The sequence below is a fragment of the Pogoniulus pusillus genome, chromosome 5 (assembly GCF_015220805.1).
Source record: "Pogoniulus pusillus isolate bPogPus1 chromosome 5, bPogPus1.pri, whole genome shotgun sequence".
NCBI lineage: Eukaryota > Metazoa > Chordata > Aves > Piciformes > Lybiidae > Pogoniulus > Pogoniulus pusillus.
The window spans coordinates 31,052,051-31,066,366 of NC_087268.1; the positions used below are offsets into that span (position 1 = coordinate 31,052,051).

The 14,316-nt window shown below is 37.9% G+C and overlaps 1 protein-coding gene across 4 annotated transcripts in view; it reads right to left on the reverse strand.

Moving 5' to 3' along the window:
* TFDP1 (transcription factor Dp-1) overlaps positions 1-14,316 on the reverse strand; it is a 48,084-nt gene that overhangs the window by 21,515 nt on the left and 12,253 nt on the right. For all 4 annotated transcript variants that reach the window (XM_064143687.1, XM_064143688.1, XM_064143685.1 and 1 more), the window contains exon 3: positions 12,364-12,430. In XM_064143687.1, the coding sequence (XP_063999757.1) occupies positions 12,364-12,430 (67 nt within the window). The remainder of the gene's footprint in view (positions 1-12,363; positions 12,431-14,316) is intronic.

Here is a 14,316-nt window from a genome sequence, read left to right on the forward strand (position 1 = left end):
TCCTAGCTAAAGGCAAGGGGCTAAAGAGCAGAAGTCTTACAAGAATCCTGTATTTGAGCAAAATAAAATCACAGAAATGTTTCACTTGGATCAAGTTGGGCTATCCCAAAGTGCCATATCAACACGTTTTGAACACCTCCAGGGCAGCGGTACTGCAGATGCACTTCCCAGGGCACTTTTGCAGTAAAGAAGATTTTTCCTAATATCCAGTCTAAACCTCCCCTGGCACAACTTGAGGCCACTTCCTCTCATTTTATCACTTGATACTAGGGAGAAGAAACAAATATGTACCTCACTACAACCTCATTTCAGGGAATTCTGGAGAGCAAAAAACTCTCCTCTCAGTCTCCTCTTTTCCAGACTAAACAATCCCAGTTCTCTCAGCTACTCCTCATACAACTTGTTCTCCAGTCCCTTCACCAGCTTTCTCTGGATATGCTTCAGCAACTCCTTCTTATAGTCAGGGGCGAGAACCGTAACACATTATTTGAGAAGCAGCCTCACTAGTGACAAGTACACGGGCAAAATATGTGCAAAACAGTAGACCAATCCTGCAGAGAAACATCCTTTCTTCCTGTTTGTAAGTCATCCTCAAAGAGCACTGGAAAGTAAGCAAGTCTGAGTAAAACAAAAACTGAACTACAAAAATACCAAGCCATTTATCCTCCAGCAATTTCAGGTTCCATGCCACCGCTTAACACAACAGAAGAAACAAAAAAGCCAGACTACAGGAAAAGAATGAGACAAGTCTTCAAATAACAGAGATACTCATTTTAACAAAACATCTGTCATTTAGTTATCAAATGAGAGGTTTAGCCGTTCTTTCCCACAGATCACTTTTAAAGGGGTCAATGGAGCCAGAAGGGCTTGGCACATCTTCCATTCTGCTTCCTTTTTACCCATTATCCAATACATAATAATTACTTATTGGAGTAATAATTACGCCGTTTTCACAACCATTTCTATCAAGAAGGGTCCTAATGAGTCCCTGGTGCTAACCATCCTTCATACACCATGTCAAACTGATTGATAGCTTCATCCAAGAACCTATTTTCAGTCCTTCAAATTTGAGTGAGATGAAGCAGCCTGTTATTCTTAAACCAACTTTACAGCATTTTTCCAGAAAGTAAGCAGCTACCTGGTTTTCAACAAACGTCTGTTATGCCTTCCTGTTCCTTCAAGAACACCTACTGCTGTCATGGCCTGTTATGTGTGTGCTCTTCCTCTCTGCAAAACGCAGGTAAGCAAAATAAGCTACCCTGTCTATTACAGCCTGTGTATCTCCCTCTAAGCCTCCTGGAGGTCAACATGTCTTTTTTTAACCTCCTCCTCACTGCTTTGGAAAGAACAAAGCCGTATTTCCAGTATAAAGAGTTGCAATTGCTTTCAAAAGTTAAGACATCCAGTCTATTTCATCACCTTCCCTTACCTCTGATGGTTCTTGTTGCCCCTACACTTTATTTTTCGCAGAGAACAGGGATGGACACAGTACTCATAATAATGGAGTGCTACATTATTGTGTATTTTCATGGCTCATTTTCTATATGATTCCTGTTCCTTTCCAAATAATTCCCCAAATTCAATATGCTTGCTCCTCACCCAGCACCAATACTGCATTTTCCAAACACAGAAACCTAGCACAACTTTAGTATCTTTTTTGAGTGCTAACAGCTCACTTAGGGTACTCACCATATCTAGTTTGGTTTTCACCAATTATTAACCCATGGTAGGACCGTCTCATTCTATGACACTTTAGTTTTTTTAACAGGCTATATCTAACATTACTATACCCAACAATTAAGGACCTTGATAACCAAAGGTTTTTTGTTGTTATTTTTAAGAAATCCAAGGACATCACATTGATTAGATAAGCCTTATCCACATGGTTGTTGACTCTTTCCAAGTATGACTTTGAAAAGACATAACTTCTTAACTTCCCTTTTCCTTTCCCTCTAGAAAAGCCTGTTAACACCTTTATCACATTTATGTGCATATATCTACTACTGTTGCATGCTCAAATGATATGTCTAACAAAGTCTGACTTACTCATCTGCAGTTAACTGAACCCTTTGGAAACTGGTGTACAGTATGCAGCTTTCTATCCTTCCAGTACTGTAGGAATTCTACATATACTGAATTAGCAGCACAGAAGTGCCATTTCTAGGTCCTTTCAGAATTTACAGGTAGGCAATTCTCACCATAATGATTTCTACCATTCATTTTTTCTGAATACAACAACTTCTAGCAACACTTCAGTAGGACAACTTCATAAAAGAACAGTACTGTCATCTGTCTACTCTTCAAATACACTGAGACTTCGTTCTTATGGTATGTTTAAAACAAAGTAATTTCTCATGCTATCATGCTCTTTCCTAAAAAACTACAGGCAAAGACAAACACAAAATTCTTGTACATGTGACAGTGTAACACCACACAACAGCAGACGTCAAAGGTTGAGTGCATAGGAAGCTGATGTGCAGAAAACAACCTAGAGATTTGGGCAGACACCAAGCTACACGTGACCCAAAAATATACTCCTATAATTAAGACTTAACTGCACCCTGGGCTGCTTTTGGCAGAGTACAGCAATACATGAATCTTACTCTAGCACTCTAAGCTGTACATGGATTACTCTGCTCTGTTTTGGGGCCTCACAGTGTAAGGGAGGCATTAATGAAAAGGAACTAGCCCAGTAGATACACAAATATGGCTAGACTACTGCACCATATGATGTACAAGGAGCTGAGAGAACTTGGTGCACAAGAGAAGATTAAGGTAATATGAGGGATGTTATTTGTGGGAATATATTAACTAACTTCAACTATCAGGAGTTACAGAGATAACAGAGGACACAACAAACAGAAGAGAGGGAAGAATCACAAGTTCCTTCACTGCAAATTCTGACCACAAATGAGGAAAGAAATTCACAAGGTAAAGCACAGTGCATAAAACCTCAACTACTGAAGGCTCTGTAGTTTGAAGTGGGCTCTGACTTGATTGTAAGATTAGATCACATGGCCTCCAGCCTCCCTATATTATTCATGTACTCTTATGAATATAAACATCTATCTTGCAACAAAAACATCTGAGTGAAGAGTACACACCATGCTTCTCAATATTTTTTAATTACATGCACTTTTCCCATAGTGCTGTGCCAGAGTTAATTCTAGCAACTGAAGCAATCTGACTCTAATCAGAAACATCATTTAAGTCCCAATGGCACCAACTAATGGGCAAGGAAACACAAATATAACTGCAAGAATACTAATGCACACTTCACAGTTCAAAGCAAAATAAAAGTTGACTCATAAAAGATATCATGCTAATAGAAAAGAGCAACAATAGAGGAAAAAACAGGGAGAAAGAGAAGACTTTGTTAGGTTTTGCTGTTTTGTCTGTTCATTTTTTTTTAAGGATATTTTCGATTTGTCCCTGCTCAAGTGCATCCTACTATTTCCACATTTGTGTTAGTTGTAAGCATTTTTTCTCATATCCACCTGAACTGTCACCAAAGGCTCATAATGTCCTAGTTCCATTGTGAGTTTGGGTGGGGGTAGATTTATTTAAGTATGCAAGCAGAAATAATTACATGAGCTTAGCTTTACAAGGGACTAACAGCTCAGTTTCTCAAGGACTTTTACTAATAATTTGTTAATTACTGTTACTCTTACAGGAATCACTGCAATCCATATAATCCCATACTTTGCGGTCAACATACAGTGTGCACAATGGCATGTAAAAATTAACCTCCCACCACTTGGCAAACTGTTCTGCTGGCACCAACTCTTCTTCCTTTTCAAAACAAACACATTATTAATACTGCTAGTTCTGGCACATCTTTTTATTTTTCTGATTAAAAACTTCAAAAAACATGAGAAAAGACCATGAAAAAAAAACTCAGCACAGAATGCTGTAACTGCCAGTTAAATTCTCAGTCTTCCAAACACTGGCAGTTTGGAAGACTATTCTTGGTAACTTACAAGCAGTGATTAAATTTAAAGGGAAGTAGCCCTTCATCTATATGAAGTTCCCAAATGCCTCCAAGCAAAAGACAACAATACAGATAGGATTAAAGAGTAATGCTGTAAAAAACCTGCACAGCAAAAGCAGCAGCATCCTTTAAGAAAAAAAAACTACCTATTTGTCTACAAACCACCCCAGGTGACTAATCTCTTCATGTGAAGTATGCACTAAATAACCGCCTTTGGTTCCCAATTGTTTACGAACTGGGACTTTGTATATCCAGTAGAATTTTACCAAAAAGAAAGAATCCCCTGTAGATTTTTTAGCAGCCAAAAAGATAACTCCAATTAAGAATATTTATAATAAGTTGAGATGCCACAGAAAGACACAGTACATACAAAATTAGAGAAAGGAGTGCCCTCTGCAGAAAAAGTAGTAGAACTCTGCTACACGAATGGCTGAAGTTCATGAAACAGCAGTGACTTAAAATCTGACGTTTTAGATCAAATAGGTACTGAGGTGGACTGAAGTACTCCTTGTCTTCAGGAACAGAAATCACATTTATTCCAGGTGCTGTACCATTTTCTGATGTAATCTTGTATGTTGCCTTTACTTGCGAAAGACAGAACAGGAGTGATGCAACAACAGAAGTCAACAGAAAAAACAAGTAAGACTCCTGATAAAAGAGTGTCTAAACAAAGTCCTGTCAGTTTGTCTTCTAGCATAAAAGCAATATGGTATATGGGACAACTGGACCTGGTTAGAACTTTACAAGCACTTTCTGCATTATTACAATCACAAAAAATAAAGAGAGTGGTTTGACAGAACGCAAAGTAACTCCTTGCATCTCTTTTAACAACCTCAACCAAACTCTGTCTGGTAGACCAACTTCTAAGTAAATACGTACACAAAGATAAGAAGCTAAGCAAAGGAAGAAAAGTCTAAAGAAAATCAATGTATCAGTGCAAGTTCTTAGAATCATCCTTACAAAATCTACAAACTTGTCTTCGTTACCTAATGAGCTCTGAAATTCAAGGTTTTAACAAAGCAGATGTAATTAAATTTAATGACAGCTACACAACTCAGAGGTAGTAATGATATTAAGCCAGACTCAATAAATGCCAAACACGACTTATGCTCCCCAAAAGATAACATTGATAACCTGATAAAACTTGTACCTAAGAGAGTATCAGCTGAACAGATTATCAGGTCTCTTCTGGGCGACCAAAACAGACTAGTTAAGATTGCAATGAACAGGAAGATTTAAGAAACTAATGTAGACACTACTGCAACTGTCATGTCTGAAAAGGTTAAGGGCTACCCAGAATACTGCATTCCTTACTTTGGGAATCTTTTAACAAGTTAACAGGAACAGAATGTATATAAAAACAGAGTACCTAGACTACTTTACATGCAAACGACTGTTACAAGACTACATGAAACCTGAGAATTATTTGGAAAAATGTTATAGGTTCAATTTTGGCATTCTTCCACGTGTGGATTTTTTCTTCTTTTTGGCAAAAAAATACATGAGGAGAGGAAATTTGACAATATAGTACACAGAAATAACAAAGATGTGTCTTTGAAGGTTCCAAATAATGAAATTCAGGAAGCTCACTAAGATGGAAGGATCTCTAGAGGGCTCAAAAATCTTCATGCCATTCAAACACAGAAGCACAACCTCTGAAGTTGGGGCAGAGTTGAATCTGTTTTAGACAGCAGTTTAGCAGAGTTAAGAATGTTATCTAGAGCCAATACTGGAAATAACACACAGAAAAGAATTTCAAAGCTATGGAATGCTAGCATGGCAGTCAGGTCACAACCAGCTAAGACAAAATCCTCTATTTATATACACAACTATCACTGAATAAGAGGTAATGAACTAAATGTCTAAGGAAATCATCCTGGAACAACTAAGTATTGTATCAACATCATAACAATTTTTTTTTCCCGTAAGAATTCATAGGGCAAACTTCCAACTCTTTTTACCTCAAAGCATCATGACAGCAGGAAGCTGTGTCCTAAAGTCTCAAACAAATTAACCTGCTTTAACATAGTGACCATGGCAATGCTTAACTGTCTCATCTAGCATAATCAACACTAGATGGAGATGAAACAGAAATCAAATGTCATGTAATTCTCTCATGGATTATTTACAGTACTTTCTACAAATTTTGCTTCACCAAATCTACATCCTAAAGCAGTCAACCTGAATTCTTGCTTTCCTTTGCATACATGAAGAATCTTGAAGACAACTAAAATGAAAACATTAAAAGCGCCATTTAAAGTGCCTTTTATCAAGTCCACATCATTTTCAAAGAAAATCATTCCTTACCACAAAAGCACTAACTTTTAGTTTATTACATATACAGAGAGAATATGCATAAAGACTGTACTTAGAAGACAGGTAACAATTACAACCTGGGAGCTGACTGCTCAGATACCATTCCTGTGAAGTTGTGGTTTTGCAGTTTTTAACATCTCTCCTGCAAACAGCTCAGCTACTTTGATTAGCAGTTACATTTTCAGAAAACACTGAACTCTTTTTGAAGGTACAGACATACTGTAAGTTTTGACAACAAACAGAAGATATGTCTCCACTTGTATGCCTAGTCAAGCTAAAATATCTCTACTTATTGAACAAGTCACACCACCCTGTCAGGACAGCAAACATGCTTACAGAGCAATTCTGCACATTTTTACAAAGATGTTGATCTTCCCTGGTGTGCAGTACTACTAAATAAGTCTCTTTAGGCTTTAAAAATAGCATTTCTATTTGCAGCAACAGTTTTATTTCTGGCCTTAATTCCTGACCTTAGCTTTAGATTGTTTGGATTTACCTCAGCTGCAGTAATACACATGCATTTTATAATCAATGTTCATATATATGGCGTTTCCTGAACAATGAATCACGGACTCTGCAACACAGCACCACTTCTGTTCCAGAAGAACAATTTCAATCACTACCAAAAATCAGGAAGTTTGATCTTACAAATAAAATTAACAATAACATTACATTGCAAAAGTTTTGTTCTATATAAATAAACTGAACAAGACAATTTTCCTGTTAGGCAGTACTGAAAGGTAGGGGTCTAAATATTTTTTTTTCTTCCCAAATAGCAGATCTAGAATGACAATAAAGTTCTTTATGCTCATAACAAGTGAAACTTGAAAGTGTAACAGGTGAAAGGAATTGAAGACATCTATAACAAGTATTTTCTGATTCTGTACCAATAATGCCACCTACTGGCACGACAGAAAATTCAAATTTCATGAATAAACAATTGAATCAAGATCTCTAACTCAATATGACATTTAATACCATTAGCTATCTTTTCTCTTGAACTCATCTGAAGCAGATTAATTTCTTTCACTCAGATTTCTTCACAAGCAAGGCGCAGGATTAGAACAGTTCTAATCAAGACTTCTGCATCAATGCTTATCTGTATATAGCAAGGACCAGAATGTAGGCATTTTCTTCAGGATGCAGCCTCCCAGAACAGCAAAATTCCTAAGTCTCTAAAATTCAGTAGCAAATAACTTTTAGAAAGCACAGACTTGTGAGGAATTCAGCATTGATTAAAAATTCTTTCCAGTCTTTCCATCCTTCTAACCAATACATGCATTACCTAATGCTCAAAATGAATTCTGATTATGATTATCACTCAATCCACTTGGTGAAAATCAGCAATTTCAGGTTTAAGCAATTAGCCAGGTGGATATAAAAATGAAGTCAGGAACTATTTTATTTTTTTTAAATCGCAGAATGGAAACAAACTACAAAAATAATTAGAATATCCAAATGAGATTATTTTTCCCTTGTAACCAAGCAAGCAAGAAACAAACAGCTGCTTTGAAATTTTAGTCCACAATTAAACTGCTCTCTTATTCTGTCTTTGATAAAGCAATTTAGAATAGAGTATTATCAGTAGGAAGGAACCTACAGTGATAATCTACCCCAAGTCCCTGACCACTTCAAGGCTCACCAAAAGTTAAAGCACACTTTTAACAGAATTGTCTGAATGCCTCTTAAACACTGACAGGCTTGGGGCACTAAGCACCTCCCCAGCAAGCCTGTTGCAGCGGTTGACCACCCTCTCAGTAAGAAATGCTTTCTTGTGTCCAGTCTAAACCATTTCTGCTGCAGCTTTGAACCATTCCCGTATGTCCTATCACTGGATTCCAAGGAGAAGAGATCAGCATCTCGTTTCTATTTTGCCTCCTCAGGAAGTTGTAAAGAGCAATAAGGTTGTCCCTCAGTCTCTTTCCTCCAAACTAGACAAGAGGACTCTGGGCTACTCCTCAGAGGACATGCCTTACAGACCTTTAACCAGCTTTGTTACTCTCTCCTCTGGAAGCATTCAAGGACCTTCACCTCCTTCTTAAACTGTAAGGCCCTAACCTGCACACAGTACTCAAGACTGAGGCCTCACCAATGCCGAATACAACGGGACAATCATCTCTTTCAGCTAGCTATGCTGTGTTTGATGCACCTCAAAATGCAGTTTGCCCTCCTTGCTGCCAGGGCACACTGTCGACTCACACTGAATCTGCTTGGCAACCAGCAGATACTTTTAATTATCGACAGAAAAGGGATACAAACCACAATTTGGGTGCCATTACTTTTTTTTTCCCCCGCTTGACCTTTGAAATAGTCACCAATGTTCCATCTAGTTATCATTTCAGGGTTTAGTGGGATTAATTTAGGCACAATTTATACAAAACCCATTCCTGAACACAGAGGAACAAGCAAAGGAAAAAAAGCCCTACGTCATGACGGTCCCAACACTTGAGATTTTATAGGGGAAAAATACCCACACAATTGGATGTTTTAAAATGAGACAAGAAAACTTAAAACTACTTTAAAATGGGATTTTGTATTCCTTCACAATGTCACAATTGAATTTGACAGTAAATAGAACAGCACAGGGCAAGCAGCAAATATAAACTCAAGTGTCTTAATTAGACTATCTGTGAGAGTCTCCTGGATATACAGTTACTGTTTGATGCACAAGTTAGCTCAGTAGCAGTCACTAGCAAAATTATTGCATCTGGCACTGCTCAGGATTTCCTGAAACAATCTCCCTTCTCAGGCACTCTGCACATTACATCACCACTCTTCACCTGAACAGGGTTATAGCAGAAAAACACCTTCCCGATTACCAAGTACGACAAACCTTTCCTACCTACATTTGCACCACATCAAACCACCACAGAGTAAATCAGGGGATCTGTGCCACTTAAACCTTACCAGACCACAAACAACTTAGGCAGAGCTAAACTAGGACATGAATGACATATCTCACATCATTCCACTGGCAGCAAAAACAACAAACAGCACAATCCCAAACAGCAAGAAAAGAAAAAGAAAAATCCCCACATGATGATGGGGATTTTTAAACTATGTCCATCAGACATAAGAGGAGTCCTTCTTGAACCTCTTCAATCCATACTCAGAACTACTGCAGACAGCTTTCCAGAGGGCAGCAGAAATATTACTCTGTGTTTTTTATCTATTGCTGTGGACTGAATCCTCTGCATTGTGAAATTAAAAGAAATTTTGTGTAAACTTAGCAAGAAAGTAGGAGTATATTTTTTGATATAATGGCATGTAATGTAACTGGCTACTTTTATAAAGCATATAGTACTGTTGTGCATAGCAGTTACATTTAAAATTCTAACCTTTCAAGACTATACAGCCCCCTCCCTAGAAATTATTTTTAAAAGTGGCAGCGGAAACTGAGTACTACTTTAGTGAATAAGTTCTGATACATATCTGGATATTTTACTGACAAAATACCTACTATTTTAAGCTCTGATTGAGATTACAGAGCCTGCATATAAAACACAGGCAAGCTCGAGACAAGAAGTACAAAACAACTAAGTCAAGAGAAATAGTTGCTTTTTCTCAATATCAAGAATTAGTTGCTCCTTATAACTTTACAAAACTCCCCTAAAAGAAGGCGAGGAAATTAACTGAGATTAGCTTAGTTTGCTTGTATTATAGATGGTATACCCTGAGAATGGAGCTGGACTCTCAAACTGGAGGACTGGGAGCTTATAATAAAAGTCTCTGATCACTTGAATTTGTTTTAAAAATTTTACAAGCAATGAAAAAACCTCTGGTTTGCATTGTTCTGCTTCCAGAGCTATGTAATACTGGAAGATTCACATTTCGAGTTCTTGCTGTCTAGACTGTACTGCCTGTTTTGACTAGCTGTCCACTGACTGTAACAGTCTAGACACAGATGCCCTCGTGGATGTAAAATGTCCCTGCTATCTATCCTGACAAAAACATCAGTTTTACTGCCCACAGGGGCAGGGAATATGTTAGAGCTGTTAAGGAGCAGGTATCTACCTGCACACTTTTTTCGTTCAGAGGTATGTGATTGTGCTCACAAATCTACACTAGGGCCACTTAAAGAGGGTCAGTTACTCCTCTCATAGTGCCTTCTCCAGAGGTAGATTACAGCCTCTTTTTGTAAAACAGTATCTTTTTTTTTAGACAAGTGGATGTCAAAAAGAGAGCCTAGAAAACTTTCCAATAAAATGCTTGATGTACCTAAAAAAACTGGTGGTGACAGAAATTACAAATTCTGCAGGTTGTAAAAATAAATGCTTGAACAAGTTTCCTGAAATGGTATATAAACGGCCAGAGCAATAACACTAATGGAGTTCATCTGGACTGAAATACAGGTTAATCTGAGAGTACTACTGCAGTGCATAAAGTCAACAGATTTGTCAGCAGTGAGGTTTATCAGACAAGAAGTAGGTGATTCTGTCCTAATAAATTTCACCCTACTTAGTACAATCTATCAAAGTACACCATCTGTCACACACAAGAATAAATCAAATTACCATAATTTGGAAGCAATGACAAAATAAAATAGCCATTTCACTGAAATCTATTGTGAGGTGTCCGTGAATCAAACATGACACCCAAAAAAGTTACTTGACAAATGTACAGACAGGGCTGATGCTTCTTTTAGAGGCACATACACTACCCTGGTGACTCATATTCCAGTTGAAGAAAGTAATCAGTGGCGATAAGAAACATAGAGAGGACAGAGCTCATCTGATATGGATTCTAGGAAACAAACAGCTACAACTAAAGGCTACTAAGATATCTACTCCTTATAAATAAGAGTTGAATAAACATACTGGAGAAAACAAGTTGAAAAATGTCACCAGCAAAATGTACAAAGTGGAAAGAACATCTTTAACTAGAAATCAGAAAATAGTTCTACTGTCTCACTATGGAAACAGACTTCCCAGACGAACACAGAGAACAAAAAACTAATCTTCACATATAACATAATTATGGAATCATAGAATCAACCAGGTTGGAAGAGACTTCCAAGATCATCCAGTTCAACCTATCATCCAGCCCTGTGCAATCAACTAGACCATGGCACTAAGTGCCTCATGCAGTCAATTTCTGAACACCTCCAAGGGTGGTGACTCTACCATCTCCCTGGGCAGCTCATTCCAATGGCAAATCACTTTCTCTGTGAAGAACTTCCTCCTAACATCCAGCCTATACCTCTCCCAGCACAACTGGAGACTGTGTCTCCTTGTGCTCTTGCTGGTTGCCCGGCAGAAGAGACTGAGTTCAGGCAGTTGTAGACAGCAATAAGGTCAGTCCTGAGCCTCTTCCTCTCCAGGCTAAACAACCCCAGCTCCCTCAGCCTCTCCTCATAGGGCTTGTGTTCCAGGCCTCACACCAGCTTCGTCACTCTTCTCTGGACACATTACAGTATCTCAACATCTTATAATCGTCTTATAGGAGAGGTTATATGACACAGGTGCCCAGAACTGCAGGTGACTGGAATTCAGTGGTGCATCTCATTTTCCCCTGCACAAAGCTAATTGCCAAGTGCAGTTCATAAGTCCTCAAATGCTTAGAAGACACTCTTAGTTTTTGAGCTTAGATATCTAGTTTACAGCCCATATTTTATTGAATTGCTTGATTATACCACATTACTGTAGACACATGGTTATTATCTGCAAATCCAAAATAGCTGTGTTCAAGATAATCTTTCAGATAGCCTTGCACTTGTATGAATTCACTGTCACAAAAACAGTCAAAATCCACTTTAAACTTCCACACTCCTGTATTTTTTCTATTTGCAAAAGACTTTAGACTATCATTTAAACGTGAACACAAGCTACACTAATGAGATAACATATGGGATGACAAATCACCACTGAACTTCACACATAGTTCAAACACCATTATAAACCATAGAAAATACACAGTTTACTTGTTGATTATGTAAGGTATTGCTTAAGAAAAGCTTAAAAAAACCCAAACTATGCTAAGAAGGCTGTTTAAAGTCAGTAATAACCACAACAATAGAAAGCCAAGCAATCTAGTCTTACTCAAAATTGTGTTCTTACCTTTTCCAGGACTTAGGTTTTGGTCTATAAACACTTTAAGCTCTCCATTGGCTTCAATCAGTCCAGCCTGTTAAATAAAGTGACTTTTATTAGATTTAAAAACACAGATAGCCTTTTATTGCTAAAGATGTAAGATACACAAAGGAGTGTCTGCTGCTACATTTTGTCACAGATCTGTGGCTCAGTATTTGATATATTTTAGTAACTTGATTTTATAAATACTGTATTCTTAAAAAGCAAGCAGAAAACCAGTCTATACTTACTTTTCTGTTTTGTGTCCCAACTAAGTTCTTACAGCATACATGCACTCTTTCAACATATATCTGGACATTCTTCTAATTAGAAGCAGACATCTGTCACTACCCTGTTTTCTATGTACTCTGCCTACTATAGAAGTTAATGTTATAGCAAAAAGCAGCAGAGGTGGCAGGGAGCACCTTAAAGTCACTTTTATCAGAAAAAAAGGCATTGTGAAGAAACATCTTGAGATTTTCATTATGCTTTGAAAAATCACAATATAGAGCTCTTAAATGAAAGAGCTACTGGATGGCAAGTAAGTTTCCTTTGAGAAAGTTCTCAGTAGAAGTCATTAAATAAAACACTTTTTTTTTTTTTGGTAGAAAACTCTCGATGCAGTAATTCCTTGATATTTCCAGACAAAAGAGTTCTGGAAAAAAAAATGAACAGGAGACACAGACTTTAAATGTTTGTATTTATAAAGAACAGCAGGAAAGTCAATGCTTGTACTTAACCATAGTTTAGCATACAGCACTACAGAGGCTGAAAAGTCACTAGTTGCATTTTGTGCATAGGTGGTATTTGCAGGCTACTGTCAATTTTCAAGAGACATTTAAATGTTTTGCTGTCACACAGCAGCAAATCCTTTCCTCCAAAAGTCTACCTGAAGAGCCCTACTTATCATTCGTCAGATGTTCAACAAACCAAGTAAGCCACTAGAGGATGCTGTGGTGCTGTTACTATCCAGGTATATGACAGCAACAGCTTTCAAATCTCAGGAAACACGGAGAACTTCACAGAAGTTCAAGTGGGGTAGGGAAAAGAAAATGATAGAGCATTGAGGACAGGCTGGGAAGTGAGCAGGAAAGAAAGTCTGCTAAGGGAAGCGCAAAGAGCAGTGCCCTGTAATGACAGCAACGACGACCTGGTGGCACAAAAGCAAACCTAAGCAAAGAGACAGAAGAACTGATGGGTAGAATGAAGAACCTGTAGCAGTTCTGCCCTCTGTTCTACTTAATTCCAAAATGACATTGTTTTAAAGAAACTCTAACAACAAAGCTGTGTTCGTGTAACGATGAGTTATTAGAATTTCTTGCCTAGAGAGCAGGGATTCATATAATCATACAGTAGTAGGGGTTGGAAGGGATCTTAAGAGATCATCTAGACCAACACCCTTGCAAAACAGACCAACTAGGGAATGCATCCAGGTAGGTTTTCAAAGTCTCCAGAGAAGGAGATGCTGCAATCTCTCCTGTTCCAACACTCTGTCACCTTCAGCAAATATTTTTTTCATCATGTTAAGGTGGAACGTCCTGCGTTCCAGTTTCCTGTCAAGGGGCACCACTGAAAAGATACTGGTCCCTTTTTCTTGACACTCACCTTTCAGATATCCATGAACATTAATATTATATTCAAAGGTCAGCTTGAACAAATGACAGTTCTACTGCCCTATTAACAGACACCAGTGTTTGTTATAGGTCTGACTCCTCACCACACTTATAAATCAGAAAGGCAACAGATTTATCAGACATTTTCAAAGAAAGAAGGTATACCCATCAACATAAAATCAGTATCACATATGATGGAGTTACTAGAACAACATTCTACAGTAATATGACAATCTGGAACAGTGGAAGCCAATGTGTTATACAAATTTCTGGTGTTACATTATACTCCCATTCTACCTCAATTTCACAACAAGAGTGTTTAACCACA